Source organism: Gymnodraco acuticeps, unplaced genomic scaffold (assembly GCF_902827175.1).
Source record: "Gymnodraco acuticeps unplaced genomic scaffold, fGymAcu1.1, whole genome shotgun sequence".
Lineage (NCBI taxonomy): Eukaryota > Metazoa > Chordata > Actinopteri > Perciformes > Bathydraconidae > Gymnodraco > Gymnodraco acuticeps.
The window spans coordinates 69,064-92,650 of NW_022990741.1; the positions used below are offsets into that span (position 1 = coordinate 69,064).

A 23,587-nucleotide genomic window follows, 5' to 3' on the forward strand; every position below is an offset into this window, starting at 1 on the left:
ACGAACTTTCAAAAAAGGGCACATTGCTGTCAAGAGGGCAAAACGGGCAGGTGCTCAAGCACTACCTAGAGTCTATGTGTGCACGTCTCTGGTCCTAATAGTACTTGTCATAGCTTATGATGAGTCCAAACATCTCCATCACTGCTTTAATCCCATCAGCCCAACAGAGTTGGTGTACCTGGGGTCTCATGCGGGGGTTCCAGCGGGCGTAGTATGCGGTCCACAACTCCAGATGTCTGGAGGACACTAGCGGATACAGAACATGGTGCTCGTAGTCCACGTAGAAAGGGTTGGTGAAGTCCTCAACCTGGCTGTGAGGGGATGACAGAGAAGAGGACATATTCTGATCATTTAGTGTTTAGTGTCTCTACTGTGACATGTCTCCATGCTTTAATGTTCAAAAAGCTCTTTATTTGTCTCATACTGCCTGTGCTGCAGCACCTCTTTTCACCCTCTGTCTGAAACCAGAGCCCAGTCTGCTCTGATCAACAGTTTAGAGATGTGTCGGACATGTCCCTCCCCTTAGCCTACCTCATACATGTGTTGAAGCGCTAGCCAATAGAAGTATGAGTATTACGCGTGTACATTCACTCCTAATACTTAAAGTACATTTTTCGAATCGTACTTAAATACTTCTACTTAAGTACTAGTCTCGATGCAGAACTGTACTTGAAATTGAGAATGTTTACAGTGTTGTATTGGTACTTTTACCTCCCCAAAAAAGGATCTGAATACTTTTGCCACCACTGGTTACATACTGTAGCGATGTGACTATATTACTGAAGTAAACAAAGGAGTCTAATGGAGTGGGAGAGAAACTCCCTCCGAAGGGAAGCCAGGGATTTTAGTCTTTGCAGACCATTTACATGCACACAAACCTATAGAACACACTACAGGAAAGAAAACCCAATAGGGCCTCTTTAAACAGTCAGAATGGCTCCTCACATGATCAATTTTGTCCAGGTGGTGAGTATTTACCTGTTAATGTAGGACCACAGGGACACAGTCTGTGTCTGCACCTCCTGCACAGGACAGAAGAAGAGTTTAATCCAAAACATTCTTTCAATGTGACGTTTATCTGACAGAACGCTACACCTGCTAACAGAAGAATACCTTGGCTGCCCGCTCCTGCTCACTGTTATAGAGGAACGTTCCAAACAGACAGCTGTACAGGTGGTCCAGCACTGTGATCAGGAACAGCTCGTTGAACTCAAAGGCTGCTGGGAACTGTAGTCAGAGGAACACAAGTGATAAGATTGAGTGATTGAGCCTATGTACACAAGAATATCAATCAATCAATGTTTATTTATATAGCCCAATATCACAAATGTTACATTTGTCTCAGTGGACTTCACAGTTTGTACAGAATATCAGTATGACAATACGACACCCTCTGTCCTTAGACCCTCACATCGTACAAGGAAACACTTCCAGAGAAAACCCACAGTTTAAAGGGAAAAATGGGCTCATCTGTGAATTGTGTGCTGCTTTATGAAATGGTTCTGTCTGGTTATGACATGTCTGGACTCTGGGGTCAGTCGTTTTTGAGGTCTTGACTGACCTGTCGAGTCATCTGCCAAACACAGTCGATGAACTGGACGAAGAGAGGCGAGCGCTCTGAGTTAGCATGGTTCTCATCACCATGACCCACGCGCTGAAACACAGAAAGCAACACTTTCAATCGGCATAACACAAACCCTGGAGATCAGGTTTTAATTTTGTGTAATAAATAAGTGGCAGTAATATGTTATACAATGTGTAGGAAGGGTGATATAAGCATACAAAACTATTCTGACAATGGGGCATCCATTGCTTTTCTATCCATTTGAAGTAAACTGTGCTGGTGCACTGTGCTTCTTTAAATCTTTTGTGGATCAAAATAATAAAAACTTGTATACAAATAGTTGTTTTTTTATATATAACTGAGTCTGACCGCAAGTTGAATATAAAAGTAGTACAATAACTACAGGTAGATATAGTTTTGATCATGAATCAATGGTGATATCATCAGAATAACAACTTTTTTCTTACAGCAGCAAACTTGTGTCCAAAGCTAATCCATTCCTTCTCCACGAGAACCTGCAAACACACAAACACACATTATTATTCAGTACAGATGGAGACTGTAGTGTAAAGGTGATATTGTGATGCAGTGTGTGTGTGACCTGGAAGCCTCTGAGCGTTCTGTAGTGACTGTCCAGCATCAGCATGGCCAGAGAGGTGAGCTGCGCGGTGCGGTCCCAGCCGTCGCTGCAGTGCACCACCACCGACGACTTCCCCGACTCCAGCTTATCTGCCACCTTTGCTGCTCCTGATAACAACAACTACACACAACATGTACACACGTTAGTGAATTTACAGTAGAATACATGAATAAAAGACCCTCTGGTATACTGAGTATTGTGTTGAAGATGGAAATTAGCAAGCTAGCAAAGATCATCTCTTCTAATTTTGAGAGTCATATATCTTTTATCCATGGTCCTTGTTTAATAAAGACATAGGCAAGGCAAAACCTTTCAACACAAGGCAATTCAAAGTGCTTTACAAAAATGAAAAACATTAAAAGCATTAAGAAATAGTGCATCGGATTCACATTATAAAATGGTATTTAAAAACATTCATTTAGGCAAAGATCAATTAACTTACTGCAACTTGAATTGGACCATAGTCTCCTGGTGGAATGGTTATGTAAATGTGTGTGTCATCTGCATAGCTAGGCTAACTAATTGTTGTTTTTCATTATCTGAGCCAGTTGAAGCATGTAGATGTTAAAGAGAAGAGGCCGCAGGATGGAGCCTTGAGGAACCCCACATGTAATATTTATAAACTCAGATGTGTAGTTACCTATAGCAACAAAGTTTCGCTGTCCTTTAAATAGGATTCAAACCAGTTTAGAACTGTTGCCGAAAGTCCAACCCAGTTTTCCAGTCGGTCTAATAGTATGTTGTACTCCAGTGTCCAAAGCAGCGCTAAGATCTAATAATTCTAACACTGAGATTCTGCCACTGTCTGTGTTTAAGTCAGTGGTTCTCAAAGGAGAACGCAGAGGCATGCCAGGGGGGGCGCGCGAGACCAGGAGGAAAAATGGTTATAAAAAAACTGAAAAATTATTGATTCGAAAATAATATGATGCAGTACTATTACGTCTGGGTCTCTGTGTTTCATTAAAGCGTAAACAATTATTTCCGAGGCACACGTTTATATGATCATTATAGTTATAAAATAAATAAGAGAATAAATGAAAAACAGCTATGAAATACTATGACAGTAAAACAAGAATAACGTTTAAAAGGGTGATTTGTAAAATATCCATAAAGAAAAAGTAAATCTGTTTCCAGTTCTGTTTCATATGGGTGTTGAGAGAGGTATCCATAGATCTCTTCATTTTGCTCTCAAAGTGCACCAGATTGATGCTTTTAACTTCAATATTTAAAAATAAATCTTCCCGGGGGAGCATGCCCCCGGACCCCCTTATGTGAGGTCCACACACCACCTATAAAAATAGCACTTTACCTTTTACACCTATATGCCGTGAGCTGATTATCGAGCCTTCATTGTAACAGTCGCGGGTACGTTGTGTATTTGCGTGGGGAATGTTGCTGTAGAAAATTCCACTGTGGCGACCGGTACATTAATGGGAAACCCTAAATGTTTGAGCACCCTCTATGAAACGTCAAGCTACCCCACAGCAGCCCCAAAAGAACTCTGGCGCCGCCACTGAGCCTGACTATTTGTGTTGGGGGGGCCCGACTTTTTTTTTCTTCAATGGGGGGGCCTGACAGAAAAAGTTTGAGAACCACTGGTTTAAGTGGATGCCATTGAAGAGCTTAACAAGAGCGGTCTGAGTGCTCTGGTAAGGTCAGAAGCCTGACTGGAACAAATAAAAACAGTTGTTTGAATTTAGGGAGTTATTCAGCAGTTGAAAAACTACTTTTTCAATGATTTTACCTAGGTACGAGGTTTGACCTGTAATTAGTGTGAATGCTGTGCAACAGCATTCCACATAGTTCTTCAAATCTTTATTCTTCAGCTTCTTCTTCCTATTTCAACACATTTTTGCCGTTTAACTACTTCAGCATACTTTCAGCTACAGAAACCATTCAAATATTAAAATGTTCAGCTCCTTCAGGACATAGGTGCTATGATTTTTCTTCTTTATGACATTTATACTTTTTATAATATTCAGCTTTTTAAACTATTTTTTTTAACATGTAACTCAATTGCCGGCACCTTCAAATCTTCTTTAACCTACACCTAGCGCCAAATGCTACTCCTTCCACATACTTTCAGCTAGAGACTTCATTCCAACTTTACACAGACCTATTCAAGTTGTATTCAGATTTTTGAAATTTTTGACACTTTTTTAAATGTTAGTTACTTAGTTTGGAGCTTGGTAAAGAGGCCTTCTTCCGATTTTAACATTAGTGTGTATTGCGCCGCTCGTTAAGTCTAGAGTGCTTTGATCTCAAAACAGAGTGGAGGAGAGCTTGAAATTCGCCCCCAAAAATGTTTTAAACCTGCCATAACTCCCAAACCCATCATTCCTGGGACATCATTTTGAATGATAAACGTAGGAAAACCTCTCTTATGTTAAAAAATATATTTATTTTAAGCAAAGAACTTAAAAAAATTACTCTTGAGGACAGGGCCGGCCCTGACCAATTTGTTGCCCTAGGCAACATTTTAGCTGGCGCCCCCACCCCCCAAAATGCACTCACTATGACTCGCGCATGCACGTGCACGGTTATGGCATGACCACCAAAACGGAAAGATATGGACACAAGATGTGTGTAAATGTATTTAGTATCCTATCCATTTGAAGATGATTTAAGTGGGGGGTGGATCTAACCTCCTCTAGGGGGGTCCGGGGGCAAGCTCTCCCGGGAAGATTTTTTTTTTTAAATATTGAAGTTAAAAGCATCAATCTGGTGCACTTTGAGAGCAAAATTAAGAGATCTATGGATACATCTCTCAACATCAATATGAAACAGAACTGTAAGCAGATTTTCGTTTTCTTTATGGATATTTTACAAATCACTCCCCTTTTAAACTCTATTCTTGTTTAATAATAACAACTTTTGTTCACTGTCATATAGTATTTTATACCTGTTTTTCATCTATTCTCTTATTTTTTTATAACTATAATGATCATGTAAAGGTGTGCCTTTACCTCACTGAGCTGAGGTTATCAGAGCGGCTCAGTCTTTCAGGAGAGAGCTCTCTAAAGCTCTCCCCCCCCCCCCCCCCGCGGCCGCTTACACAGTAAATACGTTTTTTGGGAGTTTGATTTATTTTTAATTAACACAAATACAAAATTAAAACCTATATTTGCACACTAAAACCATTATTTCAAAAAAAGAACTATTTCACATAAACCTCTGGTTTTTACTGGGGCTGGGGCAGTTCAACTTGATTTTGGGGCACCATAGTTTATGGGCGCTGTGCGCAATATAGACGTAGTTCTGTTAGTATAAGATAATAAGATGTACTTGATTGATCCAAAATTGGGAAATGGTGTTGTTATGAAATATTAAAAATATATATTTTTTTAATTTCTAACCCGATGGGTTGATGCGCCCTTAGCATTCACCTATACTGCCTATGCCAAGGGCCGGCCCTGCTTGAGGACAAGGAAGTGAGAAAAACTTCACACATGTCTCCATTAAGGCCCATTGTAAATGTAGCCTCATCTTTCCTCAGAGCGCCAGCAGCACACCTTCAGATAAACGGCCAAAGGAGCCACATTATTGACCGAAAGTACACAAAAAGCACACTAAAACGCTCATCAGGGTCCTGACATGCTCACAGCATAGACATTTTACTGATAGCAGCTAAAGTTTTTCAACAATAGTTAGAAATGTAAGAGGTTTATTTCTCATTCAGAACAATGAAAAGGCACTGATCCCTGCACACAGTTTTCAGGGCCTGTGGAATTACACCTGAGTCAAGAGACTTGTCTACTATATGTACAGTAGTATATCTGAGGCCATGCAATGAGAAACCTTTTGGAAAAATCCTGTTGGTATAACAGTATCAACAGTACATAAATAAAAATGATGATTTATTGTGTGAGTTACCCGTATGTACTCCAGCCAGTGTGTCTGATCGATAGCAGAGTGCCAGTGGGCCTCGTCTATGGTGGGGTAAACCACGTCCTTCATCTTCCTCAGGGACTCCCTCATCACATGGATGTTGGGGATTTCCAGGAAGTTCAGCTCCACGTTTGGATAGAAACTCTCACTTTCAAACCCTCCGTCCTTCGCCTGCAGGAGTGAGAATAAAGGCAAATCAGTTGACGTGTAGCTGAGGTAAGGGAGAGGAAACAGGAAGGACGGATGTGTCGTACCTTGTTGGTGACTGCTACACTGCTCTGCCGGGCGTCAAAGATGGTGAGCTTGTGGGACTGGGCGTTGGCATCCATGATGATTTGGAGGTAATGCTCGTCCTCTTTGCAGCGGCGGTCTGAAGGGCCTACTAATGGCTGGCTGCAGCGAATGATGGTGGCCTGAGTCTCTGGGTGGATCCAGGACAGGACCTGCAAGAGGAGCAGAGCCAGGTCAGAACCAGGAGGGGCTCAGAAAACACATCAAAGAGCCACAGAGTCACAGAGCTGATTCTAAACATGGTTTTAAAGGGTGGTTATATCTCTCACAGGCTCCGCCTTCTACTGGACTCTATGGGTACTACCTTATCCTGCGTGCATTCTCCCACTGAGACTTCTATAGATGTTGCCGGCCTAGGGCGGGCCTACCTGAATGCTCGCTCATCACACCGTATAAAAGGAGGCCTCGCCTCCTGACCATCATCCTTTTTCTCTTCGGCAGCGGAAGTGATTCCACGAGGAGCTTCGAGACGTTTGAGAAAGTGAAAGTAGAGAGTATGGAGTCAGTTCTTGACCATAGGACCTGCCCGAAATGTCCGAACCTGATTGCGGAGCTGATCCGCACCCCTTCTGCTTCATGTGCTTGGAGCCTGACCACGCGGTGAACGGTATGGGCCCGACGTGCCCAGCCTGCCAGATGATCCCGCGGCTCACACGGGAGCATCGTGGGCAGCACTTCCTGGCGAGGTATACCCCGCAGGAGGAGTCGGAGGAGCTGGATCTCGACGTCGTGGACGCGGGCGATTCGGGAAGCGAGGAGACATCCTTCCGGTTCTCCCTTCCGTGGGGCCAGGCGGTTCCAATGGAAGACGAGGACGCCGCCTCGCTGTCCGGAGGTCCAACTCTCAGGTCTGCGCGGATGGATTTCCCGGCGGTGATGACTCTGACGACGGAGCGTGTAGGCTTACCGCTCCCCCCACCGCTGCCACCGAGGCCTGTAAACCGCCTGAGATCGGGGTTTTACGGCCCGGTGCATCCGGCGCAGCCGACCTTCGTTTCGCCCCAGCTGCTAGAGGTATGGCGGTGTGTGGAGGCGACATGGCAGCAGCCATTAAAAACGAAGGCCTCGATAGCCGCCATGGCGGGTATCATTAAGGTGGTGGATCGCTCGGACACGACATGTCCGGGTGTGCCCCCCCTCGATGAGAACCTGGCGGCCCATCTGCTTCCGCGGGCGGCTGGTTGGGCGGAGGGTAAACGTCCCCTGCCCCCGGACCGAGACACCCTGGAATATCTGGATAAGATGTTCAAGCTCGGTACACAGATGGCGGCTGTGGCCAATAATCTCGGCGTGTTGGGCGTCTCCCTGATCACCCCTCAGGCAGGCGCCCCCGCCCTCTCGCCTCAGGACGGGAGCGATTATTCGGACCGCGCTGTTGGTCAGATGAATAATCTGATTTATGGCGTGGCCACCGCAGCAGGGCGGATGATTTCCCTGGCCACAGTGGTGTCTCATCACGTGTGGCTGGGACTCACCACGCTGTCCAAGAAGAACCGAGAGGATCTCCTTGGAGCCCCCGTATCTTCGGAGAGGCTCTTTGGGTCGATCTCCTCGGTCACGCAGCGTTTCAGTCGCCTGGAGGAAGAGAGAATCCAGCTTAGCCGCATGCTACCGCTGGCATCTCCTCAGGCCCCGATACGCGCTCCTCCACGGGTTTCCATGCAGGTGAGGGAGCCCTCCACTTCTACGGCACGCCTCGTGGAACCGGCGTACCGGCAGTCACGGGGAAGGGCTGCCCGACCGAGGCAGGCTCCGCAGCAGCAGAGAGCGCCCGGGTGGGGAGCTCCATCTTCCCGGAGTTGACTAGCGGGGGGAGGTAGCACCTCGGTGGGGGGAGAGATTCTCTCTACCGGGGACGCGAGGTCGAATCCCGCCTCCTCCCTATTTAATGCCCAGATCCCCGTTAAAACCTTTACAAATAAAGATGGTGTTGATCTGTATCCAAGTCTGAGTGTCCTTTGTTTCCACAATACACTTACACATGTTGATGACTGTACAAATTCCCCACTCGCCGCCCCAGCTGTAGCTCCTGTTAGGGAGGAGGCTAGTGGGAGGGCGCAGATGGGAGTAATAAACCGCAGGCAGCGCTATTATAGTCCGATGCGGGTACAGGGACATTATGGCCGACGTATTTCTGTTTGAAAACACTCTATACCTGAAACTAAGACTCCAAATAATGCTGTTTACCATAGTGGTAGGGGCTGCATTATAGCAAAGCCCGCACTTGTAAAGAAGCGTGTGGCGGTGCGTTCAGGGGCCTTAGTAAAACACACTACGCCTGTAAGAGCTCCGATTAATGCTGTTTTCCGTAATGGTGAAAATAGCATTATGGTGGAGCGTGCGCTTACACGTGAGCGTGCGGCGGTGCGTTCAGGAACCTCAATAGATAATCGGCCCTTTCTGTCTCGACCCCCCACGGGCAAATCTTCCCTTCACGGGGAGTTTTGCTGCGGAGCGGGTCATCAGAGAGTATCACAGATTTATAGCTGCGGCCCCACAGCTGAGGGCTTACCCATTAACACAATGTTATGGGGAATGGAAACTCAGCTGTGTACTAACAAAGTGGATGGACAGGACGCTGAAACGGGGCTATTCACTCCAGTTTTGCAGCATCCCACCTCCTTTTATGGGCATGCGAGAGGTAAATCTATCTTCCCAGGAGGAGATGGGTTTCCTTTTTTTTTTAAAAATGTACTATAATTTAGAAAGGTTTTTGTGAGAAATCATTTCAAAAGTAAACTTATTTTTCATTTTATATTTCAGTAGGGTGGAATGGTGTTGTTGGACGACAGTGCGCGTATACATCAGGGCTCCACCCACTGTACCCATAGAGTCCAGTAGAGGAAGGAGCCTGTGAGAGATATAACGTTGGGTTACGTATTGTAACCCTTGTTATATTAGCACAGGCGGAGCCCTCTACTCAGGGCACTGTCTGTCTTATTGCGCTCGCTGAAGAGAGGTGTAGGATGACAGTCAGTAGGTCAGGCCTCCTTTTATACGGTGTGATGCGCACGCATTCAGGTAGGCCCGCCCTAGGCCGGCTACGTCTATAGAAGTCTCAGTGGGAGAATGCACGCAGGGTAAGGTAGTACCCATAGAGTCCAGTAGAAGGCTCCGCCTGTGCTAATATAACAAGGGCTACAATACGTAACCCAACGTTTTGTCAATACTGACCGGTATGCGGTGCTTTGCTCGGAACACAGCCACCCGCTTGATGTCGTCTTCTGCGATGTTGGTGGGGATGACCAGGATGGAGGGATAGGTGTCACACAGCTCATAGCTGCTGTTCATCTTGCTGAAGGTCCAGCTCTCATTAGGGAGGCCCTAAAAAAACACCCAACCACATGAGAGAAACCATTACAAGAGTATTACATGTGATATAAATACACAGTGTTTCATGTGGGAGAGAGAGGTTTGTTGTTCGCTTGCCTGATTCTTAAAACCATAATCATTTTTTTGACTAGAATAAGGTTTATATGCAGATGTCGTTTCACTGGAGGATTTTGATACTACTTGGCACTGGGTTATTTTGGTTGCCGAGATATCAAGTACCAATACCCTGCCAGTGGTACCACAGGGGCGGACTGGGACTAAAATTCAGCCCTGGAAACTCACCCAGTCCGGCCACATGAAATGTCAAATGTTTGAAATCCGCTGTTTATTATTTAAAGCTTTACGTCCGATTGTGAAAAAAGTCACAGTTTGTCGTAAAACTGTTGAAATATAAGACTATGAAAAATACGCAACTAGAAAGACTACAAATCCCAGAATCCCGGTCCCGCATGCTGGCTCTTACGGAACCGACTAACTCCCCTTGTGTGTATGTACAGCTCTCAACATGCCCAGACTCGTAGTGATTTTCACCTCTTTTAATACTTTTCGCCTCATTCTGAAAGAAGTGAAATGTGCCAACGTGACGGCCGTCTTGGTGTGTGGTGCGAGACGGGAGATGTAGTTCATTGAGCGGTTTCACACAAAAAAAAGTGTTACTTCACAGTTTTCCGACACTTTTTTATTTTTTTGACTTGCAAAATTATCTTTTAAATTGACAAACATCATATGTGTAATTCGTGGCACAATTCTCAAACGGGATCAAAAGATAATCTTTCTCTCGCCATTGACTTCAATACATACTTTTTCCGAAATAAGGTCCCATGGAGGTCCCCAGAAAGGGAAGGACTTCGCCTCTCTATTGGCCTTGGCATGGCCCTGACCAATCACAGGTTGCGCAGGGGCATGACGTGAGCCTCATCTGATTGGTCAATCCCTCCATTTTTTTTCACCAAGGATAGCCAATTTCGGCGAGCCTCCTCTCGCAACAGAGGGTGCAATCTACTGTTTCACCATAACATCTAGAGAGGCGCTGTTTCACTCTTTGTAAAATACTCAATGAGAATGGGGGAGAGATGGGCCGGCAGCAACACACAGCACAGAATAATAACCGAAACTAAACGAAGTGTTTTCATTTATTTATTAAAATCATAACCACAATCCAAAAAAACAGGGGAAGCCTGGCTTCCCTTGGCCTCCAGGAGAAAACGCCACTGAGTTCAAGGGATAATTCTCACCCACCTCTTGCTCTTGCCCTGCACTTGTATATGTGCCAGTTGAGCTGGTTCTTCCACCAGCTCAACTCTGTGTCCCTCATCATGAACGCAGGAGGCTGGCTGTATATCTGAACTCGCACCCTCATCATTCTCTTCATCATCTTGCTCTTGTTCTAAGCTGCTGCTGATAGTGCTTGTAGCAGCGCTGCTGCCAAAAAGGTCTGTCAATTTGCGACATTTATATGCTTCACCTGCGAGTGACTTCACCTTTATTTCTCTTGCCTTCTCGGCCCACCTTTTTCTTTTCGTTTTCTTTGATTATGTGATTATTTGACAGATAAGAACCACACAACTGCATTAGCGGCCGCTGTCGCCCTCTGTCGGCCGTCAGCGCAATTTAAATGATGACGTTAAACAATTATTTTTTAAAGGGCCGGCCGGCCGTCAACGGCCCTTGACGACCGGCCGTTCTGTGGTTCTCCAGATTCTACAGATGGCCAGTCCGCCCCTGGTGGTACAACATCAGAGTCATGAGTTTGTCTTTTCTAACAAAAAAACGTTTTCCTTGCCTGCTGCGAAATCTTAACCTCTCCCAGAGAGACTAGAGAAATATGTTACTTATAACTAACCATGACTACCCAACACTAGAAAAAGAAGGGTGAGCAAATACGTATTGAGTTGGTTGCTATTTAAAACCTCCCAGCTATTTGACACAAAATAGATTGGACCTTTAAATGTCAAAGTTTTGCAGGAAGCGTGGAGTTTCATTGCCAGTAACTTCACAGCAATTACAGAAAATGGCAGAGGAACTGATAAGATTATTTGTGTTCAAGAGAAAGTGAGAGCACCAAGGAGGATTAAACCTAATTAACACAGTAACATGGTTTTATAACTTGAGTATGTAGAGACTTCATGTGTTATCAGAGAGAGCTGGATGTAACAGCAGCAGAGTGTGTTACGGCCCGTCCACACAGCGGCGTGTGTTGAAAGCTTCACCATTCACTTTGAATGGGGTCACGTCACTTTTTGCCGAACTGCATTGTGGGAAGCGAAGCAGAGCTTTGCTGGCGTGGCTCGCTGCAAAAGTTGAGCAATGTTCAACTTTTGAAGCCTCGGCAGAAGCGTCAGCCAATCGAATCATATGCCAGTACAAGCTCTAGCCAATCAAACCGCTGCTTGTGTGTCAGGGGCGGGAGATTCATGTGATTGGTTGTTGGTCGAGTTTCAGACACGCCCGCCGGCAAGCTTCAACGCACGCCGCTGTGTGGACAGGCCGTCAGAGTGTCAGTGAGTTACCTGACGTCTGTACTCGGCTGTCGGGTCGTACACCTTCCAGCCGTCCACAGGAAACTGCTCCTTGTACAGGAAGGCAAACAGAGGCTGCAGGAGGGAGACAGAGGACAAGTGTAAGTATTCAGTCTCTATCAAATTCACTTCATGTAGGAGAAGTCCTCATTAATATCTGAATATTAGTTGCACTATTAAGTCTTGATTCTTTAATTGAAATAATTGATCAGTTGGTGACTATACTGCCACATCTCCACTATGTCCGATATCATTATCGTCATTACAAAGACACTCTCTGCTTTGCAATGTCAAGTGCAATAGTATCATGTTCAATTACGTATCTGCCATTATGTTTTTTGTACTGTTAGAACATCGCTCCTCACTGCACAGTTTCCAGTCATTATTTGTGCATCTTTGTTTCTTGTATTTTGTCGTTTAATTTGATCTTTTACTGCACTGTTAGTGTACAACTTTGTTATGATTATTACTGTATTTATTTTTATGTTCATTGAACTCAATGTTTTGCAACTCCCGCGCAGGAATTTCCTTTGGGAAAAATAAAGTCTTATCTTACAATCCCATCAAAACATCCCAAAACCAAAAGATTAAAAACTAGCTCCACATGTATTATTTGTGACTTTAAAGTGATGTTCAGTAATCAATAATTATATATATATCATTCTGAAATGGGCTGCCTGCATAATGCCTACTTTTACTTTAGGTGCTTCGATTTTTCTATGCCTATACTTAGATTACAAATACAATACTTTAACATGTAACAGAGTATATTTACACTGTGGTATTGCTACTTTCAGCATTCAGTGCACACACGTCATATCTTGCCAACCTGAGTAAACACATGTGATGAGACTGACCAGGCTGTGTGAGAGGGGGAAGGCGTGTTTGGCCAGCAGCTCCACCACGTCTGGATTACTCTCCTCCGTCTTATAGGCGAACCTGGGACTCCTCATGTCCTAACGCAGGGAGGACATGACATCATTAATCATCAGTGCTATTGTAGACTCATCCCAGATTTAAAGAGAGGTGATTCTTTAGTACCTTGCAGACTAACTCCAGTCCTTTGGTGTTCTCTCCCTGGTTGGGGACACTGATGGTCTCCAGTCTGCTGATGACTCCCAGGTTCACATCCAGGATGAACGGAGACTCCTGAAGGAGCACAGGGGACATAAACACACAGCTCTACAGAGAAATAGTCCGAGGATGTGAATTGAATAATGAATACGATATTGACGTACCCTTTCCACACTGGTGAAGTAGAGCTTGTAGTCTGTGATGGTCAGGGTTCCATTAACCAGACCACTGAAGGGACATATGTACATCACATCCTTCACTGCACGTCAACACAAACACACAGAGGCACACAAAGGTTTTCATTTAGGGCCAGGGAGTCAATATGTACATACGCTGTTCTGTTTTAAAGACGTCCTGTTATGCTTTTATGGGGGGGGGGGGTCCTTCTCCTGTAGTGGTTTTTGTGCATGTAAATGGTCTGCAAAGGCTAAGATCCATGTGTTCCCACCAGAGGGAGTTTCTCTCCCACACACTCTTAATTATTGTGTGTCAAATTCTGAATTAATAAAGTAACTAATAAATACCTCTGTAAAATAAATATAGTGGAGTAAAAACTACAACATTTGCTTCCAAAATGTATTAGAGTAGAAATGTAAAGTAGTATTAAATGTAAATACTTGGGTAAAGCACAAATACCTCAAATTTGATCCTAAGCTACTTTCCACCGCTGTATGTACCTATCGCGCTTCTTTTGGCTAGTGCTCCAACACATTGTCAGTGATAGGCTAGTGCTCCAACACATTGTCAGTGATAGGCTAGTGCTCCAACACATTGTCAGTGATAGGCTAGTGCTCCAACACATTGTCAGTGATAGGCTAGTGCTCCAACACATTGTCAGTGATAGGCTAGTGCTCCAACACATTGTTAGTGATAGGCTAGTGCTCCAACACATTGTCAGTGATAGGCTAGTGCTCCAACACATTGTCAGTGATAGGCTAGTGCTCCAACACATTGTCAGTGATAGGCTAGTGCTCCAACACATTGTCAGTGATAGGCTAGTGCTCCAACACATTGTTAGTGATAGGCTAGTGCTCCAACACATTGTCAGTGATAGGCTAGTGCTCCAACACATTGTCAGTGATAGGCTAGTGCTCCAACACATTGTTAGTGATAGGCTAGTGCTCCAACACATTGTCAGTGATAGGCTAGTGCTCCAACACATTGTTAGTGATAGGCTAGTGCTCCAACACATTGTTAGTGATAGGCTAGTGCTCCAACACATTGTCAGTGATAGGCTAGTGCTCCAACACATTGTCAGTGATAGGCTAGTGCTCCAACACATTGTTAGTGATAGGCTAGTGCTCCAACACATTGTTAGTGATAGGCTAGTGCTCCAACACATTGTTAGTGATAGGCTAGTGCTCCAACACATTGTCAGTGATAGGCTAGTGCTCCAACACATTGTTAGTGATAGGCTAGTGCTCCAACACATTGTCAGTGATAGGCTAGTGCTCCAACACATTGTTAGTGATAGGCTAGTGCTCCAACACATTGTCAGTGATAGGCTAGTGCTCCAACACATTGTCAGTGATAGGCTAGTGCTCCAACACATTGTTAGTGATAGGCTAGTGCTCCAACACATTGTCAGTGATAGGCTAGTGCTCCAACACATTGTCAGTGATAGGCTAGTGCTCCAACACATTGTCAATGATAGGCTAGTGCTCCAACACATTGTCAATGATAGGCTAGTGCTCCAACACATTGTCAGTGATAGGCTAGTGCTCCAACACATTGTCAATGATAGGCTAGTGCTCCAACACATTGTTAGTGATAGGCTAGTGCTCCAACACATTGTTAGTGATAGGCTAGTGCTCCAACACATTGTTAGTGATAGGCTAGTGCTCCAACACATTGTCAGTGATAGGCTAGTGCTCCAACACATTGTCAGTGATAGGCTAGTGCTCCAACACATTGTCAGTGATAGGCTAGTGCTCCAACACATTGTCAGTGATAGGCTAGTGCTCCAACACATTGTTAGTGATAGGCTAGTGCTCCAACACATTGTCAGTGATAGGCTAGTGCTCCAACACATTGTCAATGATAGGCTAGTGCTCCAACACATTGTCAGTGATAGGCTAGTGCTCCAACACATTGTCAGTGATAGGCTAGTGCTCCAACACATTGTCAGTGATAGGCTAGTGCTCCAACACATTGTCAGTGATAGGCTAGCGCTCCAACACATTGTCAGTGATAGGCTAAGGCGCTGGACATCATTAGGCGGTTGACCAATCACAACAGAGCCGGCCAGCTAACCAATCAGAGCAGACTGGGCTCTGGTTTCAGACAGAGGGTGAAAAGAGGTGCTGCAGCACAGGCAGTATGAGAGAAATAAAGAGCTGTTTGAACATTAAAACATGGAGACACGTCCCAGTGGAGACAGATACTAATGTGAACCTGGAAATGAGCAGACTAGGGCCCCTTTAGAAAAAGATCTTGAACATGGACACTGTGATGAGCTTACCTGTGGTCTGCACTGTTTCTCCTGGTAGCAGAGGAACCTGGTTCTGGGACATAGTGACCTGCGCCCCATACCTCAAAGCAGGAAGGTTCTGTAGAACAAAGACCAGTAAGTGGGCTGGAGAAAAAACAGCATGCAGCGGGTAGACCTGCTACACTGACACAACACCGTACTCAACATGGTGCTACTGAGAGTTGGAGAGCGGCTGTACAGAATAGTTTATTGCTGTAAACCTTTTCTTAGTATTTCATTGAGGGCTGCACAGAGGTGTTTTTGGACTTTGTGATCTAAACTTAGGCCTTTTTAAGTCCAAAACATTTATTTCAAAAAGAGAGATCTAGGACAGCACTACTTAAACAAACTGTAACTTCAAACTAAATAAATGGCTTCTAAATGTGCATTTCCTTTTTGAATAGTTTCCAGTGGCTTTTAAAAAAAAAAAGTCCTCTTGGAAAATGACAACTACTGCAGGCTAACTTAAAAAACCTCTGTTTATGAGTAGAATGCGTTAGTTAAAGACAAGCCGTGGTCTGATTGGACAACACGTGGATTCACACTGCAGATGGATGCCATTCACTATTCAAGACTGTCCAGCAGAGCAACATGGGGAAGTTAAGAGAAGTTAGACTTCATGCAAGTTACCTCTGACGAGCGGTAGCAACAACCAATCAGCTAGCTCTACTTATTGCAAAATAAATATAACATCACTGAGAAGACACTGTTTGCTTTAAGTGCGGGTTCCCAGAACGACAAAGATAAGAGAATGGAAAAACACAATACATTTGATATATACTGTATATTTAACTTATGTAAGATTATTGTCCTGCCTTCTCTAGGGTAACAATCAGCAGGCATAGGATGTCAATGTTATTGTAAAGATGCTGAAACATTGATCTGTATTAGTCAATGCATGAAGAGCAACAGATTACATGCAACATGTGATTATGTAATCAGGATACAAAACAAGGTAACAAATAAGAAATCAGATTACAGTAACATTTAAAAAATAAATAGAGATTACTAGCAGGGTGACAGTGTTACAATACATTTTGAAATAAAGGTTGATATATTATAGGTAGACGTACTGAATGAATTTCCTTTATGGTTTAAAGAAAAATACAGTCTATGCTTTTGATTATTGTAATAAGCATAAACAGCATTTGTAAACTATTACTACCTTTTTATATTACCTGAAATATCTCGGTTTCTTCTTTTCTAAGGTTACATACATGTTAAGTAAAAACATTTGATTGTTATTTATTTTCTCTTGTTTTTGTTTGCATTGCATTTGATATTGAGGTAATCAAAAAGAAACGGAAAGTAATCAGGTAAGATTACTTTTATATTTTGATAGTCAAATTAGGTTACTGATTGCAATTGTTCACATGTAACTAGTTATGGTAACAGAATACATTTTTAAAGTAACCCTCACAAACCAGTGCATGAATTGTAAATGTATAAATTCCAGAGAAAAAAACAGGAATATTTTAAAATCCTACGGCGGGTTTAGGAATGAAGCTACCTAAAGAATGTTAAATGTGTTAATGAAGAATGGTCAACATGTATACAGCAGAGATATCCCTACTTTTAGTCAGGGGTCAATACGGGTTGTTAAAACTCCAAACCTGTATACTACATTGTTGTGTACGTTGTGGTATAATGTGTTATTTGCTGCCATTCCAGAGTGACAGACAGAAGGAGAGGAGGAGGCATGCAGAGTGAGGAGGAGGAGGAAACAGGAGGAAGGACAGACAGAGGCAGAGAGAGAGACTTGCCAGAGAATCAGAATCACTCTCTCCATGGTAACAGAGCTCTTCATCTTGTGAGTCTTGCTGCTGGGGAGAGAGCCAGCATGGAGAAAGTGACAGAGAGAGAGAGAGATAGCAAGAAAGAGAAGTTATACAGTAATCGGACATTGTTCTTAACGATGGATCTAGTTATTATATTAAATTCCCACTCCTTGCATATTCCATATTTAAACACTTTATTGCATTCACAACAATGTATTCCACATGATTTGAATTCACGTCAGGTTTTCTAAATGTGCACAATTAATGCTCGGCTCTCCTAGCTGATAACATTCCTGTTACCTCAAGCCATGTTATCTGCTAATTCTGAGGATTTTTAGAGATCTCTTTTTAGGATTTATAGAGCAAACACAAAATTGTATAATGTCAAATAAACTAACTATGTTGCTGCTGCGGTTAAAGAGGCCCTATTCTTTTGGGGGGGTTTTCCCTGTCCTGTAGTTCTATAGGTTTGGGTGCAAGTAAATGGTATGCAAAGGCTCAAATCCCTGTGTTCCCTCCAGGGGGAGTTTTTTCTCCCATAAACTCTCTTTTTGTTGAATATATCAATATTATTATGAAAATTGATAAATACTTTATTTTAACAATACCGTATTCTGTGTTTCACATTTGTTATTTTTTATTTGTTTTTTTCAATCTGTTCGAAATAAAGATGGAAATGAAATTCTATTGGCTAGAGCTCCAACACATTGTAAGTAATACGCTAAGGGCCGGGACATCTCTAAGCGGTTGACCAATCACAACAGAGCCGGCCAGCTAACCAATCAGAGCAGACTGGGCTCTGGTTTCAGACAGAGGGTGAAAAGAGGTGCTGCAGCACAGGCAGTATGAGAAAAATAAAGAGCTTTTTGAACATTGAAACATGGAGACATGTCACAGTAGATTCACTACGTACTAATTTAACACGGTTATGTTATCTTAGCAAAGTGCATTAGTATGGTAATATGCTTTAGTTAGTACAACTGATGCAGATTGGAGGTATTAAATGATTACGTATTAACTAAAACCTCATGATGGAGCTAGAGTAAAGGTTAGAGCAGGACCACCAATGTTATTGTTCCTCATCCTGAACAGGGCCGAATCAAATTTCATGACAATCCATCCAATAGATAGACTTTTTACTCTGAGCCTAAGTGAAAGACTGGCCAACACTGTTGTTCCTTCGACAGTGTGACACTACATTTCTTGCAAAAAAGACTTGAATGAACTCTGTTGTTGTAAGATCCCAGTGCGGAAACTGGAATTCAGGAATGTTACCGCCTCAGTGAAAGAAGGAGTGTTTGTAAGGGTAAAGGACAGAGAAAAGGCATAGAGAAAGGTACAGAGAAAGAAAAAGAAGCAGCAGGCATCAGGTTGAGCTGGAGGCAGAGTTGGAGACTGTTCTGTATATAGAGGAAGCACAGTACATCTGCCCTCAGTCACCACTGACAACCAACACTCATTTTCATGCAGTTCAGTCACATGATCACATCCTGTTTACTTTACACAAAGCCTGCTCACATTGAAATTCAAAACTGGACTGAAACATACTATTGTTTCACCCATTCACCACATATTGTCATTATTGGACTTTAATATTTAAGAGCTTTGTTTTTAAATTGATTTCCCATCAAATTGCTCTTGGGGCATGAAAAACAAGATTTTTACTTTAGTTTATTTTTATCTAGTTTTTTAAAATTTAGAAAAAAAATGTTTTATATGTCCACTCAGGTGGACAGTATGCGTTCAAGTCTAAACTGAAAACTTGTCAATTTGGAAAAAATGATAAATAAAGATGTGCAAACTTAAAATGACATTATAATAACTTAAGTATATTGATTTAAGGCCCAAAAAGATATTACAGATGAAGTATTTTCAAGAAGAACAGTAGCAGTAACAGTATGAATTTTAGTGTATATAGCCAGTGATGCATGACGTCCACTTTAGTGGACAGGTGAATAATCATAATTTTCTGCAAACATAAAATCAATACTTTGACAATTTATGAATTATATGATTCCTTAGTTGTTACTTGATGTCACCAAATGTTTTATACCTGCAGGGAGCGCTTTCCATGAAAGGATTGGCAGGATATCGGCAGGTGACTTGGTCCATCTGGCTTTCTGTCGTTCGTCTTGGTTTAGAGACATGTATCATGCACTTGCACTGACTTTCCACTGATTGGCAGTGTATGGGATGATGCAATAGGGTCCTATGTAGTGGCTGATGGTGCAACTATGCCATCAAAACCCATGCATATACAAGGAAACACCTTTTGAAAAGCTGTCCACTGTAGTAGCCTCTATGCGTGAAAGGACACACCGAACACACAGCATATACACACACATTTCTAAATGTAGTTGATATGGAATGGAAACGACTGTATTCATTAGGCGCTTTCACACCGGAGTACTTTTCCCAGTATAGTTCGGATAGTTTTTGAAATGTTGTGTTCACACCAAAAAAAGCCGGAACTAGAACTTAGTTCATGAGAACCTTTTCACCCCATTATTAGTCCCTGCTAGAGAGCAGGTACTTTCATGGGAGAAAAAGGTTCCCATTTCTGATTGGCTGGCCGGATTGCAAACCACGCCCCGTAAAACTCGGAAAAGTTTTGTGAAGCAGCCATTGTATTTGCTGGCATTAGCATTATTAGCATTAGCCCCGCGCGCCAACGGAGAGAGACTAACTTATGACAACACAAAAAAAAACATGGGAGCGGTGGAGATGAGGAGGTGTCGGCGTTCTCGTGATTTACTCGGAAGGCGGGACTGGCTTCTGTGGAAGCAGCTGGGAATCCCAGCAGCTTCCACAGAAGCCAGTCCCCAACTCCGGGGACTTCCGGCCGGGTGGCAGTATACGTCGTGAAGTTGTTTGCGGCCTGCCAGTAAACCCGAAGAAGAAGTCACGTCAGCGGCTTCATTTGCCTATTCCTCCCTCAGGGACTTATTCCGGTGTGAACGCGATCTTCATCAGAACTAAAGAGTTCTGATGAACTAAGTACTGGGAACTAAGTACGGCAAAGTACTTGGTGTAAAAGCGCCCATTGTCTGATTTCAAAGTGATGGTTATTTCTTCTTTGTGTTGTGACATGTAATTACATTCTGTATGAGGTGACGGTCGGCTGCAAACACAAGAGCTCAAAGGAAATGCAACAAAGTGGATTCAAATTTTCAAAGCAAATACAAAACCTAAAACCTGCAGTGATGTGAGAAGAGAGCTGCAGAACAGCTGAGCAAATACTGTTTTGTGAATGCACGTTCAAAACCAAGCAACAAAAAAAGCGCTACAAACTTCATCTCAGAGAACAGATAACTCTCCATCCACTGAGGCTTTTGACACTTCTAATTAATTGCTTTAAAGAGGATTTTGCAATAAAATCCACTACCTCCAGCTCTGGCCATTGAAGAGAATTCTCATGGAAGAATATTATTAGATTGTTGTCTAACTCTAGGAATTCTAATATAACAGAAACAAATATTATCAGAATGGCAAACCAGAATCTGGACAGTGTAGTAATATTATGGCTGATCAATTCCACATATTTTGGAAATGTCAGGTAATCCAATTTTAATTGGCTAATGATAATAACAGAAATAAATTAAATACTGGGCTTTGTGATTGAACAGTTTTGCCGGAAAGTATTTAGCTAATATACCAGCTGAATTGAAAGATTGTGAAAGGACCTTCTTAAAATATTACTGATAGCTAGCAAAACAGCTATTTGTCTTGTGAAGGAAGCTCCAACAACGGGAGAATGGACAAACATTGTAAATTACTTGCTTCATATGGAGAAGCTGACTTTTTCTTTAAGACTCTGATGTGATACATTTGACAAATACTGGTCAATATGGGTTCAACACATGAAGAGGGTTGGTACATAATCCAAGGAGAATGTTCTGGTACAATGAATGTGAAACTTCTTCCTGATGTGGGATTTTCTTGCTTAACCACTCTAGTTTACACATATGCTATACATCTTCTGAGAATGAATACTGGACTGAGATGGACATGGATTTGTTGTGAACACGTTTTGAGGGACGGTGCCCCATGGCACAAGACTAATGGCTGAGGACATATTGATGTGCTGTATAGCCTCTGGTGACCTGCATGTAGTTTGTTAAGTTTTATTTGTAATGTGTTAATAATTTAAAAACAGAGTATAACAAAAATAAATAAATGGGATGAGTATGTGAACACAACACAATAAGTAATTACAGTGTATTCAACAGCTATCACTCTGAGTGAAAGCGGGGAAACAAACATGTCCTGTGGCTGAGAAGTGTATGCTGCTGACAGGCGGAAGCAGAAACAAGCTGCCCAGCTTCTCTGAACAATGCTGTGATACAGTACATTCACATAGGCCACACACACAAAGCACTGCTCACACAACAGTGCAGACATGTTGCCATTTCTGCGGGTCTTACCATGAAATCCGGTCTTCTCCTAGCCTATCAAAACACAAACTGATGAGAAATACAGTCGACACAGTGTGTGTGTGTGTGTGTGTGTGTGTGTGTGTGTGTGTGTGTGTGTGTGTGTGTGTGTGTGTGTGTGTGTGTGTGTGTGTGTGTGTGTGTGTGTGTGTGTGTGTGTGTGTGTGTGTGTGTGTGTGTGTGCGCAACACGTTCTCACTCCCATCCCGTCACATATTGACGGACGGTCAGGGCCCGTCACTCTATTACGTACAGGGTACCCCTTGGAAGTCAGGCTTCTACGGGCAGGGCGTCCCATAGACCTTCATTGCGGACAGCGGACCCCTTGACCGTCAGGCTTCTACGGGCAGGGCGTCCCATAGACCTTCATTGCGGACAGCGGACCCCTTGACCGTCAGGCTTCTACGGGCAGGGCGTCCCATAGACCTTCATAGACCACGTGATCAACAACAATGGCCGACCTTCGTGTTATTCTCGGTGGAAAATGCCTATTTTAAGGTTCATTTGGCCATTAAAATGCGTTTTGATGTCATTTTCTGCGATTAATATGAGTTGTTATTTCTGATTATTTGTGCAGTAGATGTACATGATGTTTAGTTTGCTAGTTATGACGAAGATTACTTCATGAATGTGTATACATTCATGGTTGCTATGGACGCTGCAACAGCTCCCAGACCACGTGATCAACAACAATGGCCGACCTTCGTGTTATTCTCGGTGGAAAAGGCCTATTTTAAGGTTCATTTGGCCATTAAATGTTTAAATAAAGGTTCATTCGTTTTTCTGTTTTGCACCTCCTCATATTAATATCTTTGTACATCCTGCACTAAACTGTTTTATTGTAGAGATCACTTATAGTATCTTCTTGATTTTTTATATTCTATATTTCTATCACAGACCTTCTACTTTCCCCCTATGAAAGTATGTACTCTTAATATTTTTTTAATCAAATATAACACATAAAAACAATAATTCAATAATGTGCTTTAACCACTAGGCGGTGCACACAAGGTACACACAGCCATAATAACTTTGTATTATTAGTGTAGGACACTTATGTATACAACATCTGAAGATGTGTAGTTTTATTCATGCTTTCACATAATTTTACAGCATATTGCTATGCTATTTCAGACTCAGTATTTACATTCTTACATTCAAAATTCAATTAAATTCAAATCAGTAATATCTTTAAAAACGACCTTTTATATCAGCTGTGCACCGTTATGGTGTAAATATAACCTATCTATGAATTAGATCAAATGTAAAAGTCAGCCGAATTAGTGTTGATACTGCAAGGAGACGTATTGTGTGAAGAGAAATTGAAGATGTTGTTTAATTGTTGATATATTTATGATCCACGTCAAGTATTCAGTTTCGGCGGCATTTCTTCAGTTTTTCCAAAGGTCTTCTCATCAGGGCTCTATAAATAAAGAACTACGGCAGATCTGTAATATGTAATGCAGCCAAACCGTGTATTACAATGCCATTATGTGATGACTTTCAAAGAGAAAAGCAAGAGCACTCGGAATTAAGTATTCTTTTAAAAATGTTTTCCGGATTTCATATCATATAAACACCAAATCCCAGCATGCAT

At 42.8% G+C, this 23,587-nt stretch overlaps 1 protein-coding gene across 11 annotated transcripts in view; it reads right to left on the minus strand.

The window, feature by feature from the left end:
• Positions 1-23,587, minus strand: part of mtmr1a (myotubularin related protein 1a) — a 32,415-nt gene that overhangs the window by 4,119 nt on the left and 4,709 nt on the right. Inside the window, exons 3-19 of one of the 11 annotated variants that reach the window (XM_034231940.1) lie at positions 21,982-22,005; positions 19,611-19,688; positions 17,543-17,599; positions 15,771-15,858; positions 13,474-13,568; positions 13,277-13,384; positions 13,093-13,191; positions 12,227-12,310; positions 9,558-9,707; positions 6,347-6,535; positions 6,078-6,263; positions 2,166-2,324; positions 2,032-2,079; positions 1,562-1,654; positions 1,114-1,227; positions 979-1,022; positions 179-311 (exon numbers count right to left, since the gene is read on the minus strand). In XM_034231940.1, coding sequence (XP_034087831.1) covers positions 179-311; positions 979-1,022; positions 1,114-1,227; positions 1,562-1,654; positions 2,032-2,079; positions 2,166-2,324; positions 6,078-6,263; positions 6,347-6,535; positions 9,558-9,707; positions 12,227-12,310; positions 13,093-13,191; positions 13,277-13,384; positions 13,474-13,568; positions 15,771-15,858; positions 17,543-17,599; positions 19,611-19,688; positions 21,982-22,005 — 1,749 coding nt within the window. Of the gene's footprint in view, positions 1-178; positions 312-978; positions 1,023-1,113; positions 1,228-1,561; positions 1,655-2,031; positions 2,080-2,165; positions 2,325-6,077; positions 6,264-6,346; positions 6,536-9,557; positions 9,708-12,226; positions 12,311-13,092; positions 13,192-13,276; positions 13,385-13,473; positions 13,569-15,770; positions 15,859-17,542; positions 17,603-19,610; positions 19,689-21,981; positions 22,006-23,587 lie in introns of all 11 variants that reach the window. The other 10 variants (XM_034231939.1, XM_034231941.1, XM_034231944.1 and 7 more) reach the window with 10 other exon arrangements.